The 19507-nt window shown below is 54.5% G+C and overlaps 1 protein-coding gene across 1 annotated transcript in view; it reads right to left on the bottom strand.

Annotated features, from left to right (window-relative positions):
• Window positions 1–19507, bottom strand: part of CRTAC1 (cartilage acidic protein 1) — a 141552-nt gene that overhangs the window by 10726 nt on the left and 111319 nt on the right. Inside the window, exons 6-11 of the mRNA XM_058298644.1 lie at window positions 15397–15531; window positions 12193–12338; window positions 9188–9324; window positions 5315–5397; window positions 4282–4382; window positions 3652–3820 (exon numbers count right to left, since the gene is read on the bottom strand). Coding sequence (XP_058154627.1) covers window positions 3652–3820; window positions 4282–4382; window positions 5315–5397; window positions 9188–9324; window positions 12193–12338; window positions 15397–15531 — 771 coding nt within the window. The remainder of the gene's footprint in view (window positions 1–3651; window positions 3821–4281; window positions 4383–5314; window positions 5398–9187; window positions 9325–12192; window positions 12339–15396; window positions 15532–19507) is intronic.

Here is a 19507-nt window from a genome sequence, read left to right as displayed (position 1 = left end):
AACCCTGGGCCTCCTTGACCTGTGTGGAGCTGGCCCATGCACGGTGCACAGAGAACAGACAACCGGGGTGGGGGGCAAGGGGAGAGAAATAAATAAAAGTCTTTAAAAAAAACACCTTATTAAAAAAAAAAAAAGAGGGAAAGCTGCACCAGAGCAGAACTCATTCCTCCTGCCCTGGCCCCTCGCGGCCACTCGCCAGCATGAAGGCACATCTCTGTCTGCCTTGTGCGAGAATTACAGTGTCCATCCATCTCCTTCATGGGACTGTGATCCTGGAGGACAGGGAGCATTTCTTCACCTCATCCACCTCTCTTCCCGCGTCTGTCTCCCCTAGCCTCTGTCTCTGTCCATCTGTCTGTCTCCTGCTCTCTCTTTCCTCAATCCTTCCTGCCCTCTGGCCCTCCCCACTGGCTCCTTCTCTTTCTGCTCCTCCATCAGGAAGGCTTGTGCCATGCCTGCTCTGTGAAGGGGACCCCCGGGGCAGAGAAGGGCCTCACTGCAGGGATGGCACCTGCCCACCCCTCGCCCCCTCGTGGCATCCCAGGTTTGTGGGTCCTGCTGCCCGCTGAGCCTCCTGGGGCAGTGGTAGGGTGGGGGCGCATCTCCAAGAGCAACCTCTGCCTGGCTGGGAGTGGATCCCACCAACAGGGAGGAGCCTGCAAAACCGGAAGCAGTGAGCCAGTGTTCAGAGCAAGAACCAATCCCAGGACCTTGCAGAACAGCCAGGGCTGTGCGGTGCATGTAACACTGAGGGGGCACGGCAGAAGGCCTCGAAGAGGCACACGGGCTCTTGAGACCTTTGATCCCAACAAGTGACCTGGCCGAGGCTGCCCAGTTGAGAAATCCAGAGAAGGAACCCAGTGAGGTCCATAATACACAACTTAAAATAGCAGAGGCAGCCCTAGGGATGGGGGAAGGCGAGCCTGAGCCCCAGTCCTGGATTCACCACACTTTTGCCACGTGAGCCTCAGTTTCCTCAGTTGCACAATGGGGTGGGGGTTGCTGTCCAACCAGACACCTTTTGGCACTGGGGTGTTCACTCTGGCCCTTGGATGGCCTCCCTTCTTGGTCTCCGTGGGTCACATGGTAACTGAGGGATGTGGATGTCCAGTAAGAAAGGGCAGAGCCAAATGGCCTTGGCTGGCTCCAGACACAGCAGCTATGGGAGGTGAGTCACATGGCCAGGAATTTGGCTGTGGTCCAAGGAGAGGGCAAATCCATTTGGTGCAAGTTATTGAACCTTAAGTCTCAGTTTCCAGACCTGTAAAATGGGGGTTCGATAGCTAAGTCATCACGTTGTGATGAGAATTGAATGTGCGGCCTCGTGCAAAGCACTTAGTCTGGTGTCTGGCACGTATTCAGTGCTCAGTTACATGCTGGCTACTGCTATTTTATGAGTTTTGAAAAGTCATCTTGGACCCATAGGACCAGCAGGACAAATTGCTGCCTTAGGAGTGATGGGTACTCCCACCACAGGCCAACATCGGGGGCAAAATAGCCAGAAGATGTGCTTGTATAACCAGTCTGTGGGTCCCCTAAATATTTATTACTTCTTTTTCAGACTACATAAATATTATGTGTTCCCCATAAAAACTGGAAAGCACACACACCACCCCCCAAACATAACAGATGGAAGAAAATAAAAATTACATACTCAGGCAGGCCTGGGCTTGAATCTCAGCCCTGCTAGTAGTTATCTAACACATGGTGTAGGGAAGCTTTCTTAACTGCTCTGATCTCGGTTTTCCCATTTGTGAAATGGCATAACAATGCTCATTCCACAAGGTAGACATGAGGATTCAATGAGATCCCAAGGATACACTGCTCCGCTCTGCCTTTGACGGCGCGAGGCTTATTGTCTTGTTCCGGCCACTCAGAGAGTCACGGTCCCCACTTCGGGCCCTTTTCTTTTAGGTCTTTTCTGTGCACATGTGATGTGTACATAGTATTAGCATATCTAGATTAACTTGAGACCATATTGCTCATTCTTTTAATATTAATATTGTGTCACCTCATAAGGTGCTGGCACCTGGGGGCGGGTATCTGCTTTTGAACCTCAGCGCTTCCACGCCGATGCTTTCTTCCCCACGGTGTTGTAGCCAAGGCGCTCTCGGCTTCCCTCTGTCTCTCTCAACCTTTTTTCCACTATTGCAACCCCCCACCCTCTGCCCCAAGAAGCATTTTTAGACTTTCCCCTCCAATCTCCCCCATGATGAATTTCTTTTAAAACTATTTATTTTGGAATAATTATAGGTTCACAGGAACCTATAATGCAAAGAGGTCCTGTTTACCTTTCCACCCGGGTCCCCCCGTGACGTCTCTAGCAAAATATCCAAACCAGGAATGTGACCCTGGGGCAGCGTGTCTGCACAGGTCTATTTCATTTTCTCGCACATGCGGATTTGCGGGACAGCCGTCTTCGGTCAGAACACAGAGCCACTCCATTACTACACAGAACTCCCTGGGGCTGCCCCTCACAGTCACCCACCCCTCCTGTCCACCTTCCCTGGCAACTACTAACCGGTTCTCCATCTCTATAATTTTGTCATTTTGAAACATTATAGAAATGGAGTCATGCAGTATGTGACCTTTCGAGATTGCATTTTTCCACTCCCCATAATGTCCTTGAGTGCCATCCAGGTTGTTGTGTGTATTGATAGCTCATCCCTTTTTATTGCTGAGTAGTATTCTATGTATGAATGTACCACAGTCTGTGTAACCATTAACCTATTGCAGGGTGTTTTGGTTGTTTCCAGTTTTTGGCTATTACAAATAAAGCTGCTGTAAACCATTGTGTGCAGGTTTTTGTATGGACATCCGTTTTCATTTGTCAAGGATAAATGCCCAGGAGGGCAACTGCTGGCTCGAATGATAGTAGTATGTTTAGTTTATTTATTTTAAAGAAACTGGCAAACTATTTTCCAGAGTGGCTGCTCTGCCAGCAATGAATGAGAGTTCCAGTTTCTCTGCATCCTTGCTAACATTTGGTATTGTCTTCAATTTTTATTTTGGCTCTTCTAGTAGGTGTATAGTGATATCTCATTAATACTACAGGTATACTATATATCTGTCTATGTAGTGTATATATATCTGTGCTTTTAAGCAAATACATAAAGGAATAAGATTTTTTCATTCTCCCCTTTTCAAGAACCAATTTTCATCCTATGGGGGTGACATTTTCCCATTGTGAATGCATGGCTCCCCTAAGTCTTCCATTTAAGAGAAAATACCAGGAGTTTGGAGAGCCACTTTCCTCACTGAGCTACCTTCTAAGATACCAGGGAAAGAGCTGGTTTGCACAAGTGAGGTGCAGGCCAATATTTGAAGAACAAGCCTGCAGACTTGGACAAATGGAGGGTAAAATACTCCGATTCCAAAGTGAACTAATGCCACTGAGACCCGCAGGTGGGGACCCCTGCAGGGGTGGGGTAGGAAAACAGCCAGGTTCTTGGTTATTTCCTGTTCCCTCCATCTTGAGCTCATCTCACAACAGGGCTTGCTGCCAATAGCTGGTGTCTTCCCTGAGCGCCAGAGGCGGTACCCGAAGATGCCCACACCAAGAGTCCCTTAATCCCTCAGCACGTCAGGGAACACGGTTTCAGGACCCGCTGTCCGGTGACAGCTCACTGCGCCTACCGGGCCCCCACTCACCCAATCCGAAGTGCGCCACGGGCTCCATCTCGCACAGGTAGCCTGAGCCGCCGTCGATGATCCTCAGGTGGGCCCCGCTCTTCTTGGTGTAGAGCACCACCTTCGCCCCCCGGGCGAAGGCCCCAAACCGGGTGCGCGGCACCACCCGCAGCCAGTTGTTGCTGAAGCCCTGGAGGGCGGGAGACAGGCGGAAGCGGGGCTTCAGGTGGGCGGGAGGGCCAGCTGGGGGAGGGCCAGGGGCGGGAGAAGGAACAAAGAGGGAGAGAAGAGAAGGACAAAGGGAGGAGAGAGGAAGAGGAAGCCGGGCAAGAACAGGGAACATGGCAGAGGGCTGAAGGGAGAGAGAAGGTGCTGGAAAGAGAGGAGGGGGGAGTCAAGAGCCTTTGGAAAAAGAGAGTATTGGGAGGAGAAGGGAAAGGAAGGCAGAGGGGCCCAGGGCTCCTCCCGGGAGGCAGCTCTTCCTGGAGCTTCCCTGTGCTGCTGGCCGTTTATTGGCTTCCACGAAGCCTTGGGATTTCCATTGCCCGTTCCCTGGCCAAGCAGGCAGCCTGGACCCCTCTGCCCTCATCGACCCCAGGCCCATGAGAGCACACCTGGCTGGGCTCTATGGGTCCTGAGGTCCGTGCACACCTGATTCCCCCGGAAGACGGACAGCGGCTGAGCCATGGACTCCCCGTGGGACAAGATGAGGTCCAGCATCCCGTCTCCATCGAAGTCCGTCACCACACCCCCTGCAACGAGGCAGATTTCACTTCTGGCCTTCGGCCAGGAGACCCCCAGGGCAGAGGGGCTCCAAACCAGGTGCAGCGCCCCCAACCCTGGGTGAAGTGGCAGGCAAAGGGAGAGAGCCACGCACGGCCGCCTGTTTCCTCTGCCGCCTAACTGCGTGCATTCAGGCAAGTCACTCAAAACTCTCTGTGCCTCAGTTTCCTTGCCCGTGACAGTACCTACCTCTTAGGATTACTGTGACTATGCACTGAGACGACGCAAAGGGCTTGGCATGTGGCCAGCTCCTGGTAGGAATTCACAGGAGGGGATTCCCTCTCTTTCTCCTGGACTTGTGTGTGTGTGGGGGGGCAATGACTCAGACCAGAGGACTTCTTTCGGGTCTTCCTTTTATGGTTTCTGGTTTGAATAACAAACTCCCTCTGTATTGGCACAGCTCTCGTCAATTTATTAAATGTTTGCTTACACAGAGCCTCCTTTGGTCTTCATTGCCACCCAGAGTAGAGAGGAGGGCAGCTCTAATATCCCCATTCTATGGACGTGGAGGACAAGGCCCAGAAGGCGAAGACACTTTTCAAGACCACAAAGCACGGCAATAGCAGGCCAGGAGTCACAAGACGCCAAGCTGAGTGCCAGGACGGGAGGGTCACACTGCAGGGCCCCTGCCATCCAGGCACCACTGGAGAAGCCACTGCCCCTAGATTCCCACGGCCCCCGCAGCCCTGCAGGAGAATGGACCGTCCCCTCCGCTGCTTGCCGCCTGCAGCCTCCAGGAGCTCCTGTCTCTGCTCTCACCCTGCCCTTGGGTGTCAAGGTCTCTGAGTAGAGCACGAGGGTCCTGGCACGGGATTGGCAGCTCCACCCCTCCCGCCTTGGCCTTCAGGTATGGACGGCCTGGAGACGGGGCGTGCCGGCGTGGCCCTCGGGCAGCCCTCACCTGTGCCCCGGCCCTCGGGCTCCAAAGCATCGCCAGGATTGAGCTCCTCGATGAGGGGGTCTCCGTGTTCCCTGCGGATGACGCTGCAGGAGGAGACGAGGCCCGTCATGGGTGAGTACCACTCCGATGCGGCTCCCCGGACCCCCAGACATAGAGCCCACTCGTTCCATTCCCCACCCCCTGTGCATTCCCAGGTCCACTGCGTGGGATGCCACCTGGGTGCCCACGGGGCCACTCTGCTCACAGCCCTGCTACACCCTGCCAGCTCCCTTTGTGGGTTTTAATTTACATCGGTGAGTATTGATTTTTCCTCTCTAATGGGTAAGTTATAGACAGCCTGGGGAAGGGCGGTGGATGGAGAGAGAAGGAGCAGGGACTCAGCTACCTTCAGCTGACCTTCGCCTGCTGTCAGGTGGCCCTGGGTTTCCTAGTTCTGAACCCTAGCTGGGGTTCAAATACCCTGCTCAAATACACCTGACCCAAGCCCTAGAAGCAACCCCTCCTTGCTCTGTGTTTATCTCTTTCGTGGCCCTTATCACTTTCTACCTTGTGTTAAAGCTCTGTATGGATGTATCTCATCTCGCTAGTTAGAGAGCTTGTTGCAGGCTGGGGCCATGTATTATTCATCTTTGCATCTCTCGTGGCATCTAACACAGAGCCTGGCTCTCAGAAAGCTCCAAGCTCATGCCTGTGGGATGCATGGATGGATTCCAGGGACAAAAGGGAGGAAAGGAGCCCTTTGGGTTGCAGGGTCCTGCCTGTTTTGAATTCTGAACCATAGTAACATGTACTGGAGAAAACTGCTATGAAAATCCTGCTCTTCCTCCCCACTGAGCGTAATGCTGATGGGGTGAGCTGGAGCTGTTGGCTTTCTCCTCCTCTTTCCTCTCACAGTCTTGGGTGCCCTCGGTGTGAGGAGCGCTGAGGAAGACGGAGGGGCCAGGAGGGATCTGCATGACACCCCCTACCACATCTGCAGGAAGCTGTTGAACGTCCAAATCACAGAGGATGGCAGAGGGCTGTGCTGTGGCCAGCGCTTTGCGGGAGGCCCTGGGGGCCCCGAGGCCATTAGCAGAGAGCGCTGTGGAGCTGTGGGGGTCTGCAGGGTGGAGCAGACACCCCAGGAGCACATCACCCGCCCACGGGGGACATGTGCTGAGCGTATTCATGTGCACAGTTGGGGCAGTGAGCTGGGGCCATGCACACCCTTAGACTGTCACAGCTGGGCAGAGACATCGCGTGGTTCAGGCGACAGTGAAGTTATGGGTTCCTAAGGCTAAAACCCAGCTGTTCCACTTCATTGAACACATCCTTATGCAGCAATTTGTAAGTGCAAGGCACTGCGGGGGACCCGGGGCGAGAGGGGTGAGGGGAGCTCACCTGGACCTGGGCAACCAGGAGAGCCTTCCCAGAGGAAGGGCAGCTAAGCTGGGAGCAGAACTATGGACCATCCCTGCTACTCAGGTGGAGAGGGAGGGGTGGGGGTCAAGGGTGGGCAGGGCGAGAGTCCAGGCCCACACAGCTCACAAGGGAGCCAAGCCCCGTGTGCCTGATGCTTAGATGGAAAGGGGGGCATGGAGAGTGACGAGGCTGGGGACAGAAGCAGGGCCTGGTGGGTCATGCATGGGAGGGTGGACTTAACCCGAAAGCAACGGGAGCTGCCAAGGGGTTTTAGGCAGAAGAGGGTGTGACCAGATTTGCATTTGCCCTTGAGAGAGTGAGAGCCCAGTGGTGAGGAGCTGGAGAGATCAGAACAGATCAGAGAGGGTTGGGATGGTTGACTGGGGTGCTGTGCACATCCCAGTTGGCCAGGGACAGTCCCTGCTCATGTGTCCTGTGTGTCCTGCCTTTTGTTTGTTTATTTGTTTGAGGTACTGGGGATCAAACCCAGGATCTTGTACATCGGAAACAGGAGCTCAACCGCTTGAGCTACATCTGCTCCCCAGTCCCGCCATTTTTAACAGGGCCCCCTTTCACTCGCCCAGCTGCCCCAGTTTGGCAACAAATTCTCTGGTTACCCTGGGTGTCATTGCACGACTTGTGGAGGAACAACTGCTCGTTAACAGAGACACTGGTTTCCTTCTCTGGTTAATAAAGTGTCACTGCCCAGGGCCCCTGAGCACCAAGGAGCCCAGCGCTCCTGCTCTGTGGCCTGAGAACCAGGTACCATGGTCTCCTCCTATTCAGACGCCAGGCGAGTGATGGCCACAAGCACACGGCGGCTTGGAGCCCCCAGGGGCTGGCAGGGGAGCCCCAGATGTTCTGTTCAGCCACAGGTGAGGTGCCCCTGCGGTGTGGGGTGGTAGTGGTGTGTGTTAGGCTGTCCCAGCTGCAGCCGAATGGTCACCCCAGCTGTGGCTCCTCTTGATCTGTGCTGTGTGCTCAACCCAGCCACCTGCCAGGGGTATCTGGGGCAGAGTCACGGACCTGGGAAGTGGCTTCTGCTGCTGCTGGGTGTAAGCAAACACACTGACCCACAAGTGACCAGGTGGCAAGCCTGTCCTCTGACAGCCCTGGGCCAGCCCCCGTCCTCCCTGCCCACCCACGCTCAGAGCAGCTGAGGAGAGGGCTGGGAGGTTTGAAACAGGCCGTGCTCCAAGGGCAGGCAGGCAGGGCCGGGGGGAGGAGGAGACCAGGGAGGTGCCTGGTTCTAGAGCACTAGCCGACTCCTTGGTGTTCAGGGGCCCCTGCGAGTGACACTTTATTAGCCAGAGAAGGAAAGCAGTGTCTCTGTTAACGAGTAATTGATCTTCCGCAATTAATCTGGAAGTTGTGAATAAGCTTTTTGCAAGGCACCTAATTAGTGAATCTGGTGCCTTCGGGGGGTGATTACTTCCAGCCAGGATTGACGATTTGTTAATAATTATATTTTAAAACACACTTAGTCACAGCTCTCACCTTTGATTAATAGTTGGGATCCTCCTGGGGGAGGGGACAGGGATCTTGGGGACCTGAGCAGGTGATCTGGCCAATATCCTGAATCTAAATCCCCTGGCCCAGCCTCTGCTCTCTGCCTGGTCCTGAGCCCACCAGCAGGTTTTAGGCCAGGAACAGGGATGCCTCAGGCCACATGCGGCCAGAAGTGTGTTCCCAAACTCCAGTGTGACAACAATTATTTGGCATCTAGTGCACTTGTTGAAAATACAGATTCCTGAGCCTTATCCCCTGACATCCTGATTCTGGAGATCTGGGGTGGGCCCTGGGATCGTGCATTTTAAATAAATGCTCTGGGTGAGTCTGATGTCAGTGGTCTCGGGACCACCCTTAGAGATGTGTTGTCTCCTTAGATGTGATGCTCAGTCCCTTCTGTTTCTATAACTTTTTGTTCCCTTGTCTGCCACTAAATGGTTTCTTCCAGCATTTCCCAAAGGATGCTTGCAGAGTATCAGTCCCAAAAGAAAATCTTTTTTGAAACAGTGTCCTGTGGTCAAATCCGCTTGAAATACTCTGGCCACTTTTTGGAAAGTAAAAATATACATGGCATGCTGAAGGTTCTAAGTCTTACAGTCAACAACCTGTTTAACTTTGTTTAACCAAGATTTTGCCAGGCAGATTTGACTGTAACCCCGTTCTGCAGCAGGGTGGATTTATCTCCTGTGGCTCTTGGGTCCAGGCACGCTCAGACCATGTTCCTCTGCCCGTTTTCCTGCAGCAAAAGGAGGCCGAGCCTTGCCTGGGATCCTCTCTCCATTGCTAAGCACCCTCTTGCTCATTCCCTGCCCTTTCCCCTTCCTTCTGTTCCTTCATTAGGAGAACTTTCTCCACCTCAGCTGACTCCCTGGCCCATGGAGCCCGGCCCTTCTGACACCCAACTTTCCTCCTGACCCCCAGCCACCAATGGCCAATGGCCACTAGCCAGCCGGAAGCATCTACCGGAAGAGGCGGTTGGCCGAGGAGCTGCGGTAGGCGATGTTGTTGAAGAAGATCTCCAGCTCCTGGTCATTGTCAAAGTCGGCGGCGATGACCGTGCGGACAGGGGAGGGCATGGAGAACTTGGGCGAGGCGATGTCCTGGGAGGAGAGAGGGCTGCAGGTCAGTGGATGGATGGGTAGGAGGTGGGACATGGGGCCATAGGTCGACTCCCCTCCACTGGGAGGGATGTGCAATCGAAGTCCAAGGCAGTCTGGACCCAGCACCTCCTCTTTCCCTCCAGGAAGGGACCTGGGGCAGCTGCGTTTTAGGATCACATGAATCTCAGGCTGCTTATAGGAGAACAAGAGGGAAAAAGAACTGTCACCATGCACATCAGTGACACACTGGGCTCTTCCCATCCTGCCCTATGAGGACGTTAGTGTTCCCATTTCACAAGTGAGGCCACGGAGCCCAGAGAACACTCCAGGTCTTATGCTTCCAGGTCCTGGGCCCTTCCTACTATGCATCCTTCCGGAGCCGGAAGCCAGGTGGGCCACCAGAAGGTGCTGTGTATTTGAATCCAGCCCCTCCCACTGCCTAGCTGTGTAAGCTCAGGCAAGTTATTCAACCCCGGGGAATGGCACCCTTCAGGGCCATGGGGCTGGTAATGGCCCCAGGCTGAGAGGACTGTGTGCAAAATGCTTGGCACAGAGTGGGTGCTAAATAGATCACTGACGCTCATCCTGGCCACTCCCAGGAACCCTCCCACCCCCTGCCTTTGCTGTCAGCTGCAAGGAAGGTGGCAGGCTGCCTTTAGCTATGTTTATTTTTGTTGTTGTTCGGTTGTTGTTGTTTTTTGAGACATTTACTTTGTTGGTTGCAATATCAGCTATACCTTCCCAAGGCACCCAAGAAGACCTCAGAATAGCCCAGCTGGGACCCCAAAGTGCTGGCATGACCTGGGGCAGACCTGGCAAAGGGTCTCAGGTGTGGCACTTGCCTTTGAAATATAAAGAGAGTTGTGTGGGGTGATCTTTCACTTCCATTATAGAGGATCTTTGTTCCTTTAAGACTCTGGCAACCTGTCCAAATCTCAGGTCACACCAGGAGATGGCTGAGAAGGCACAGCTAGTGTCTCTGGGTGCCCCTCTACCCTCCGGCACGGCCCTGGCCCTGCCTCTACCCCGTGGCCTCCAGGACAGGCTCTCTCCATGGGCCTGGGACAGCTGGTGAGCTGAGTGTTCTGGGGAGGCCAGGGAGAGAGTTTGCCACCCTCAGCACAGTAATGGGGCTGATTAAGAGCCTGGCCAGTGGGCCAGAGTGGTCTGAGCAGGGGAATGAAGGGAACTTGGGATCTCTAGCTTATTCTTATTCTATTGATCCTAGGAAAAGGGAGACCTGCATAGCCCCCTGGACACCTGGGCTTCTGAGATAATGTGTGTAATGCACAGTTCCTGGCACCTGATAAATGGGGCTATTATTATTATTATTATTATTTCTGTGAGCTCTGGGGAGAGGCCACTACTGGCATTTTGAGCCAGCTAATCCTTGGCTGTGGATCTGTCCTGTGCCATGCAGGAGGGTCAGCAGCATCCCTGGCCTGTCCCCACTAGATGAGCCCCCACCCCCAGTTGTGACAGCCAACAGAGTCTTTATACATTGCCAAATGTCCCCTGGCTTGGGATTGGGGTAGAGGGGCAAAATCGCCCCTGGTTGAGAAGCACTGGGTTAGCATAAAGAGCTGAAAAAAGGGATCTGCTCAACAGATAGAACGTCTGCCTACCATACAGGAGTTCCAAGGGTTCGATACCCAGGGCCTCCTGGCTCATGTGGTGAACTGGCCCATGTGCACTGCTGCTGTGAGCAAGGAGTGCTGGCCCACGCGGGGATGACCACTCGTAAGGGTGCCCCCCACGCAAGGAGTGGCCCCTGCGCAAGGAGAGCCACCCCTTGCGAAACTGCAGCCCACCCAGGAGTGGCGCCGCACACACGGAGAGCTGATGCAGCAAGATGACGCAACAAAAAGAAAGAGATCCCCAATGCCACCCGGTGAGAATACAAGTAGACACAGAAGAACACACAGCGAATGGACACAGAGAGCAGACAACAGGGGGAGGGGGAGAAATAAATAAATACATCTTTAAAATAAACAAAGAGCTGAAAAAAGATGAAATCATCTAAGACTCCAGATCTGCAGCCCTGACCTCAGGCAAGCTCCTTCCCATCCAGAGAGCCTGGGTTTCAAGGCTCAGCAGGGAGGGAGTAGCCGGGCCGGAGCACCCCAAGGTGGCTGCCTGCAAGGAGGCTGCTCAGAACCGTGGCCTCTCCAGGATCCTGCAGACAGAAGTTCCCCCGGAGGCTTCCCTGGGACTGTCGAGCCCCAGGCAAATGCTGGACCGTCCTCACTCCCTCAGGGGGTTTTGGCAAAACCTCTGAGCCTTCAGAACAATCTTGGGTCTCTGATATCCGCTTCAATAGTCCCATGCCCTGTATTGCCCTCCACTGAGAAAGCCCCAAGTTCAAGCTCGTCCTGCTGGTGGCACCTCAGCTGCCACCAAACAGCCCCTTTAAAGAATTCTTGGCCTCGCAGTCTATTGGACAGCACAGGAAAGGGGGCACAAGGAGGGGTTTGAGGTCAAGGTCCCTCGCCCACCCATCTGCCATTCTTCCTGAAGGACAGCTGCTGTGGCCTCAATCTCCCTTCTCTCCCACCGCTGTGCCCTCGCCCGACCCTCACTTTGAGAAGCTCAGGCCAGGGCTACAGAGCAGGTTTTCTGGGAGCCACCGGGAAAATGCGCTCCACAGAGAACGAAGTCCAGCCTCAGGGGTCCTCCTTCACCCTGCTCCAGCCCACCTTGGGAGACTGCTCCCTCCCCTGCTGACCTGAGGCCCTAGAATCTTACAGCCGCCCCTTCACTGTGCTCCCCTTGGTGGGACGCGTGGGGCGGGCTGCAGTGCCTCCGACGTGCCAGGGCCAGGAGACAGCGGCACGTGGTGGCTGGGGCGGGGGGCGAGCCTCTCCTTACCCGAAAGCGGACCTTCCCGTGGGCGCTCATCTGCAGATAGAGGCGGTGGGGGCCGTTCCAGTTGCCGTAGACGATGTCCACTTTGCCGTCGCGGTTGAAGTCGGCCAGGGCGACGCCGCGCCCGTGCTGGTGGGGGTCGTCCACACCTGGGCAGGGAGGCGGGAGCCCTCAGGGCGTGGCCCCTGCCCACGCTGCAGACACCCACCTGGCTCCAGCTCCCAGAGAGCAACAGTGGAGGGTGACCCTTGGAGTGGCCCTGCCCTGCTGGGAGTGGATGGGCGTCTCAGAAGTCTCCCTAGGGTGGAGGGTGGGCGGCCTTTTGGTGGCCCGGCATGCACTGCTTTTACTCCGTTTCGGAGTGGCATGGGGCAGGGGAGGAGACTCATAGAAATGCTGGAGGAAGAAAATCTTTCCAGTCACCCCAACACGGCCACTTGAAACTCTCAATGGCTGCCCAGTACTCCTGGGACAAGTTCAAGTTCCTGAGCATGACTCCAAGGCCCTGCCTGCCTCTCCGTCTTCATCTGGTACCACCGTCCCTGCTACTCACTATGCTTTCAGCACCCAGGGATCCTTCCTTCCTCCGTGGACCACGCTCTTTCCAGCTTCTGGACCCTTGCTGCACCTGGAATGCTCTCCAGCTCTTGGTGACTGGGCGCCTTGTAATTCCTCTGCTGTCAGCTAAAAACTCTTTGGAGAATCCTTCTTTGACCACCCCAGCCCTCTCCACCACCTTGTTGTTCTACCCAACAGCTTCCTCTTTTCCCTCCTGGCATTCATCGCCCTGGGGGGTTTACTTAGGGTCCGATTTTCCCACTAGACCTTACACTCCCAGAGGTAAGTACGGTGTCTTTTCTGCTCTCCTGTGGACACTCAGCTTCTACCTTGGTGCCTGTTGTGGCCTAGCGATTTTTAGTAAAGACATGCTGAATGAATAGATAGATGTAAATAAGGTGACGGAAGGGGATACTGGTGGCAGCGGAGGAAATGCCACAGCCATGACAGAGAAGCCGGCAGTGGGCCTTGCGGGATCAGGGGAGAGAAGCTGTGTATCCCGTGGCACATGCGCCTGCCGTCCCAGCACCTGCCAGTGGCCCGAGTTCATCTTGGCGGCCCAGCAGTGGCCTTGCTCAGATCGCCGGCCTGACCTCCTGACATGCTTCCTCTGGCCAAGGGCAGAGCCAAGAGCTGGTGGAGGCCAGCGTAAATCCCCACGCTGATGCTGGGACAAACTGCCTTTGGCCATCAGGCCCTAGAGATGGCAGGTGACAGAACAGTATGTCAGAGGGTGGGGATCACAGACCCCCAAGGCCCAGGGAGCTCCTGTCAGCTGAAAATAGGGTGATCCTGGGGGTGGGGCAGGAGAAGGCAGGGGGAGGAGGGGGCCCAAGAACTCTGGGGGCTGAGCATCCTCTTGGTGGAGGGAAGGATCTTGGGGGGGGGGCACAGAGAGAAGATGCCGTGAGACCCAGGCTTGAGAAATAGGAATTGAAACCGAGGGCAGCCCCGAGCCTCCAGGAGTAATACCCCATTAATTCTCCGCAAAGCTCCCCAGCCCCAATGTCAGTGGCCTTCTGTGTTGGCCCATTTCTCTCCTACCTATGAGGCACCTTGACAAGGAGCTGGTTCCCTTTCACGGGAATAATCGGTGCCAGGCTGCATTTCACAGCAGCATCTGTTGGGGTGATGAATGCCCTCTTGACATGTCTTGTTAAACCCCTGCAATCATTCTGACTTTCAATTACGGGCCTAGCACCTTTCCTCTCTCCTCCCGCCTGATACCTTCTCCCGCTCCAACTTGTTCACTCACCTCTGCTTCCATCTCTTTAACACCTTATCAAACCCTCTAGGTACCCCCTCCCCAGCACACACACCTACCCCTTGCTTTATGATTTTTTCAGCACTGAGAAAAATTTGCTGCCAGAGTATAGCACCGGGAGGGGTGAGGCAGGGGACACAGGCCAGGGGAGCTGCTTCCAGCATTAGGTTTTCCAGGGAAGGAAAAGAGGGTAAGGCAAGGCTCAGGGGCTGGTCGGATCCTAGCCAGGGTTTCTTGGGCCACCAGTTCTCCAAAATGGGGGATTCCGAGCAGCGAGCTGAGAGAGTAGGTGCTCTTAAGTCAAAGAAAATGGATGGGCGCAGGCTCAGGGGTTTGATGCTAGCTGTCGGCACTAGAGCTTTTAGGAGCTCTGATCTGTGTGTCCAGCTCCCCACTCCCTCTTCTTCTGGAAGAAGGAGGTGAGAGCAAATGCTCCATTCATTGGCAGGATGGGGAGGGAAAGAGTAGGGAGCAGGGGTTGGAGGGAAGACGTTATTAATAGGTTGATTACATCCACAAACATGTACTAAGTGTCCACTCAGTTAGTCAGCGACACTTACTGGGTGACCACTGTGCCAAGCGTTGGGTGAAGAATGACTAGAACAGGGCCGCAGGCCTTGTGGAGCTCACAGATCAATCCTCGCAGCCATGTGAGCGGCACAAGCAAGGGGCAGTGGGGACACGGAGGAAAGCACAAGCTCGCTCAGGAGGCACAGGGGAGAGCTAGGAGAGGCTTCACAGACAGCATTTGGGCTGAGTGTTAAGGGATAAATAGAAGTTCTGCAGATAGAGAAGGGGGAGAGGGCACTCCAGGCAGTGGAGAAAAGCAGGTGCAAAGGCCCTGAGGCAGATGAGTGATGAGCACCAAGGGAGAAAGGGGCGCAGAGCTGGGAGCCTGGGCATTGTTTTCCATGGATTTTATCCTGTTTCTTATTATAGCCATTTGTTTCTGCTCTTGGTTTCCCTCCAGCAGGTCAGCGCCTTGTGTGTGTGTGTGTGTGTGTGTGTGTGGTGGGGACATCCCCAGCTCCAAGCACTAGCCTGGCACTTTGCAGGGAGGCTCAATAAAGTTTATTGGATTGAACTGAACGTTTAATATAAATGTGGGAGGGGCTCCGAAAGACAGCTTGGAGTGGGAACTGATGCTGAGAGACACAAGCAGGACTCAGAAGAACCAATTCCAAATGCTGGAAAATGGATAATGGTCGGGGATTCCAGACCCCCTCTCCCCAGCCTGGTGAGAGCCACAGGGGACGTGGAATCAGAGGTCAGCAACAGTTCTCTGTGTGGTACGGCCTGCCCTCTTGCCGGAGGGGGCAGGCCAGCCCAGCGTCCCCTGAGGGCCCGTGGGGAGGGGGCCCGAGGCGGTGGCTGCACTCACTCACCGGCACTGGCTGCAGCATCCACAAAGGTGCCATCGCCCCGGTTGTGGAAGAGGAAGTTGGGCCCGTTCTCATTGTCACAGAAGATGTCCGAGGCGCTGCTGCTGAGGATGGGGCCCACGCTGACCCCCCGGCCTCCTAGGAGAGGGCGTAGACCTACTGTGAGCAGTGGAAGCCAGACCCCGGCCTGCCTGGGGCACGGGGGCTGCCTCTGAGGCCTGAGAGAAGCCGCACCAGAAACCTCCAAGAGAAATCTGACCTTCCTCATGCTCCCCTGCGCCTACATCTGGGCCCACGGTCTCCAAAAACCTGTGTGGAAGGTGATGGAACTGGTGATAAGGCAAGACCAAATCACTTTGTGTCAAAGGAACGAGCCCACGTGCTAATGCACACCGAGGGGACCACACAGCAGCCGGCGGTCTTCTCTTCCCCTCTAAGAGAAATGGCTCGATGACAGTAATCCTGACCTGCTTTGGTCATGTCACAGCTCTTGACTCTTCCCAGGCCCCGCCGAGCCACACGTATGCCCGTCAAGACCGGTGGGTGCGGCCCTGCCTTAAAGCCCTGTAGGAATAAAAGCTGCGGCTCTAGGTTCGCCGTGGGAAACAGTTGGGCGCATCCTGCACGTCCGTCAATAGCAGACGGATGCGCACGATGGACCATTCTGCAGCTGCGAAAGACTGTGCGTGGTTCCATATGTATTGACGTGGAGGCGTGCCTGCAACATATTGTTAAGTGAATGAGCAATTCACCAAATAATGGTATGTGAACCTATTTTTCTTGGGGGAAAAAAATTCCTAGGAAAACACGCTATTTCTGAATATACGTGTTTGTGCCAGCTCATATGAGTTTGGAGAAAAGTGGGGAAAGTCACACCCCCCGAGCTGTTAATACTGGCTGCCCTGAAGGGGCAGGATTTGGGGAGGGGAGGAGAGACAGTGGTTGGCCTTTTCTCTGAATGTATTTGTATTGTGTGGCTTGTTGGAACAAGAATGGCTTCTGTAGTTTAAAAGCAAAAATCCGATGAAGTGTATATTTTAAAAAAGAAAGAAACCAAGCCAGCTCCACATTAGGGTTTGAAGTCTCCTAGGTCCAATTTGAGCTCCCCAGGTTAATAAATCCAACCTTAAGATGCCTTGAGCAAACCACCCCCCCCCCCAGTGCACTTCAAATAAAGCCTCTCCGCTGCTGGACTCCACATCCCACCCCCAGGAAAACCACGCCGCCCTGAACCCTCTGCCTTCCCTCCGCCACACCCCCGAACGCTGGGAATATGGAGCAGAAAACGGCCTGAACCGGACCAGATTGTGGAATCTAGCCCCAGCTTTGACTCCCTACAAACTCTGTGACCCCTGGGCAATTTACATGGCCCTCGTGAACCTCAGTTTCCTCATCTGTAAAATGGGGATATTCTGACCTGTGGTTTTTGAGAGCACTAAATGAGATGAGATATGTGGAGGGGCTTTGTGACTGCTACAACCTCGCGCTACTCAGAGTCAGGTCCAGAGCTGGCCACCTGGGAGCTTGTTGGAAGGGCAGGATCTCAGGCCCCTGCCGAGTCAGAATCTGCATTTTAACGAGGCCCCTGGGCAGTGGGTGTGCACATCGATGTTTGAAAAGAACTGCTTTCAAGGGCTGTTCACTCTAAGAAGAGTTAACAGAGCATACCAGAAGAACTGATTTTTATTTGTAAATAAAGGATTGCTCAGGCAGCCTGATGGTGGGGCAAGGACCTCTCCCTACCTGTCTCTGGTTGGGACAGCGGCTTCCCAGAGAGGACTGTGCTAATTTGAGACAGAGGTTGTCTTGGTCCCCAGGCTCCTCCAGTCCTGTGGGATATCCCTGGAGGAAGCCCCGGGGTCTTTCTTACCTGGGCAAATGGAGTCTGCCCACCAGCGCTGGCATCGAGGGCCATGGGAAACGGGGTAGCTTGCCACCCACTCTCATTGTTCTCGAGGTTGGGTTCCTCATTAACAGATTCTGGGCCCTGTGCCTTCCAGACTCCTCCCCGATAATCTAATTAGCTCTTAAGGAGAGTCCCAGTCACATGAAAGCAGAGCCACTAAATCCACTTTGCTCCAGGGAGTGTCATCCAAGGCACAACCCAGTGTCCACTTTTCATTATGAGAGCCTCGGCTTCCAGCTGCCTGTCCTAGAGCCAGCAGGGAGGGGTGCTGGGCCACAACCTGGGAGCCGCTAAGCCTGACTGCTGGCGGCAGTCCCTGCCCTGGTCCTGCCAGACTCTAGCCTGGGAGCAGGCCTTGGTGGGAAACCTTCCGTCTCGTCTGGGCTCCTGGAAATTCTAGGTGAGGCTCTGGGACTTGCTATCATGCAACTCCATCCTTCTTCCCGGGTTTCAGCATCTTCTAATTTCCTCTCTGCCTCTGGCCCCCAAGCTGTGACACATTCCCCTCATTTTCTACAAAGCAGGTTATTTCCCTTTTGGACAAATTTCTAAATCTTTCTAATTAACTAATTGGGTTGGGTTGAAGCCTTGCACCATTTGTAACCTGTAATTACTAGAAAATTGCCATGGTAACCACACTACTAATTAGTGACAATTTATTGCCATGGCAACCGGACCATAACAGAGACGTTACCCACAACTCCTTCTTGGCAAGTTTGCTGCACAGTTGGGGAGCAGGTGAGTCACCATTGGGGAGCTGGGCTCTTGGCCACTGGCCCCAGCAGGCATAGGATGTGGGGGTCAAACGGATCTGAGGTGGGGGCAGCCAGCGCTGTGTGCACTTTCGCTGATGCCACAAGATGAACTCTACTCCCAGGCAGGACATGTAAGTCCTCTTCGACCAATGAAATCCACCCATCGTAAATGTCTGACAGTCCCACTCCCTGCCCCATCAATGGCAAAGGCCTCTTGTGCAGTAAGACTCTCCTACCAGCACCTCTCCCCTCCTGCTCGGCTCTTCTCCTTCCCCCTCTGCTTCCTCTATCACATCCACCTGCTCTTCCATCTCCTAAGGGCTCGGCACACCCATAGTGGCCTTGCAGGGGGCAGTTCAGAACACCTTTAGCCTTGGAGAACAGCATGCCCATAGGGAGTTAGCTCCACGTTACAGCAGTCAAGTCTCTCATAGCTGCAGCAGCACATCCTCTCGGAGATGAGCAATTCCCCAGTTGAGGCTGGAGAGGCAGCTCCAGTGGTGGAAGAGGCCACTGGGAATCAAAGTGCCAGTCGGAGCTGTGTGACCTTGGGCATGGCACTAAACTTTTCTGGACTCTGTTTTCTCACCAATAACATGAGCTTGGGAATAATAATACCTCCTTCACAGGACTGATGTAAATATTAAGGGAGCTTGTTTTTGGAAGGTACCTTGGAAAATGTCAGGTTCCACATTCTCATTAGCTGGGACTATTTACCACCTGCTGGTGAATAAAATCCCTTTACTTCTCCAGCACTTTCAAGCTTCAAAGGCCTCCTTGTTCTGCTGTGGGGTGCGAATGCTCCTCCCTGCCCACCTCTCCCCATGGCTTCTGCTTCCTCGGAGGCTGGGCCGAGGAATTACAGGGGAAATGGCCCTCCCATTGCCTTCATTGTCCCCACATTTTTTTTGGGGGGTGGACAGCCAGAGGCTGCTCTTTTCAGTTGAGCGAAATTTATTGTAGGTTGGAAAAAACCAGCATTCACCTGTTTAGTGAACAAAAAGGACACCACAGCTTGTAGGAAAATACTAGGAAAGCTGAAGACACAGCAATGCCTCTCAATCGTGACATTTTGGCAAAAGTGAAAAGTTCCTGTAAACAGCGACCTCATGGCTCAGAGCAGTTCCTTCTCCCAGCACAGTGCCCGAGGGTCTGCTTCCAGCACGGCTGGATGATCTGCCTGAACCTACAGTCTCTCTGCTTACGGAGCCCAAGCCTGGGGGGCAGTCTCGTTTGCCCAGGAGAAGGGACCCCCCAGAGCTCTGAACACCAGCACTTCCGGGACGCAGACTCAAGGCCAGCCCAGGCAGAAGTGATCCATCTCTCAGGCCCTGTCTAGGCCAGCCCTGGGGTGGGGTGGGGCTGGGTGGAGGGGCGAGGAAGGGGAAGAGAGGTGGTGGGAAAGGGGAGCGATGCAGAACACCCCCAAACTGTGGGCCTGAGGAAGGGCAGG

The sequence above is a fragment of the Dasypus novemcinctus genome, chromosome 6 (genome assembly GCF_030445035.2).
Source record: "Dasypus novemcinctus isolate mDasNov1 chromosome 6, mDasNov1.1.hap2, whole genome shotgun sequence".
NCBI lineage: Eukaryota > Metazoa > Chordata > Mammalia > Cingulata > Dasypodidae > Dasypus > Dasypus novemcinctus.
This window is presented reverse-complemented; position numbering and strand designations above follow the sequence as displayed.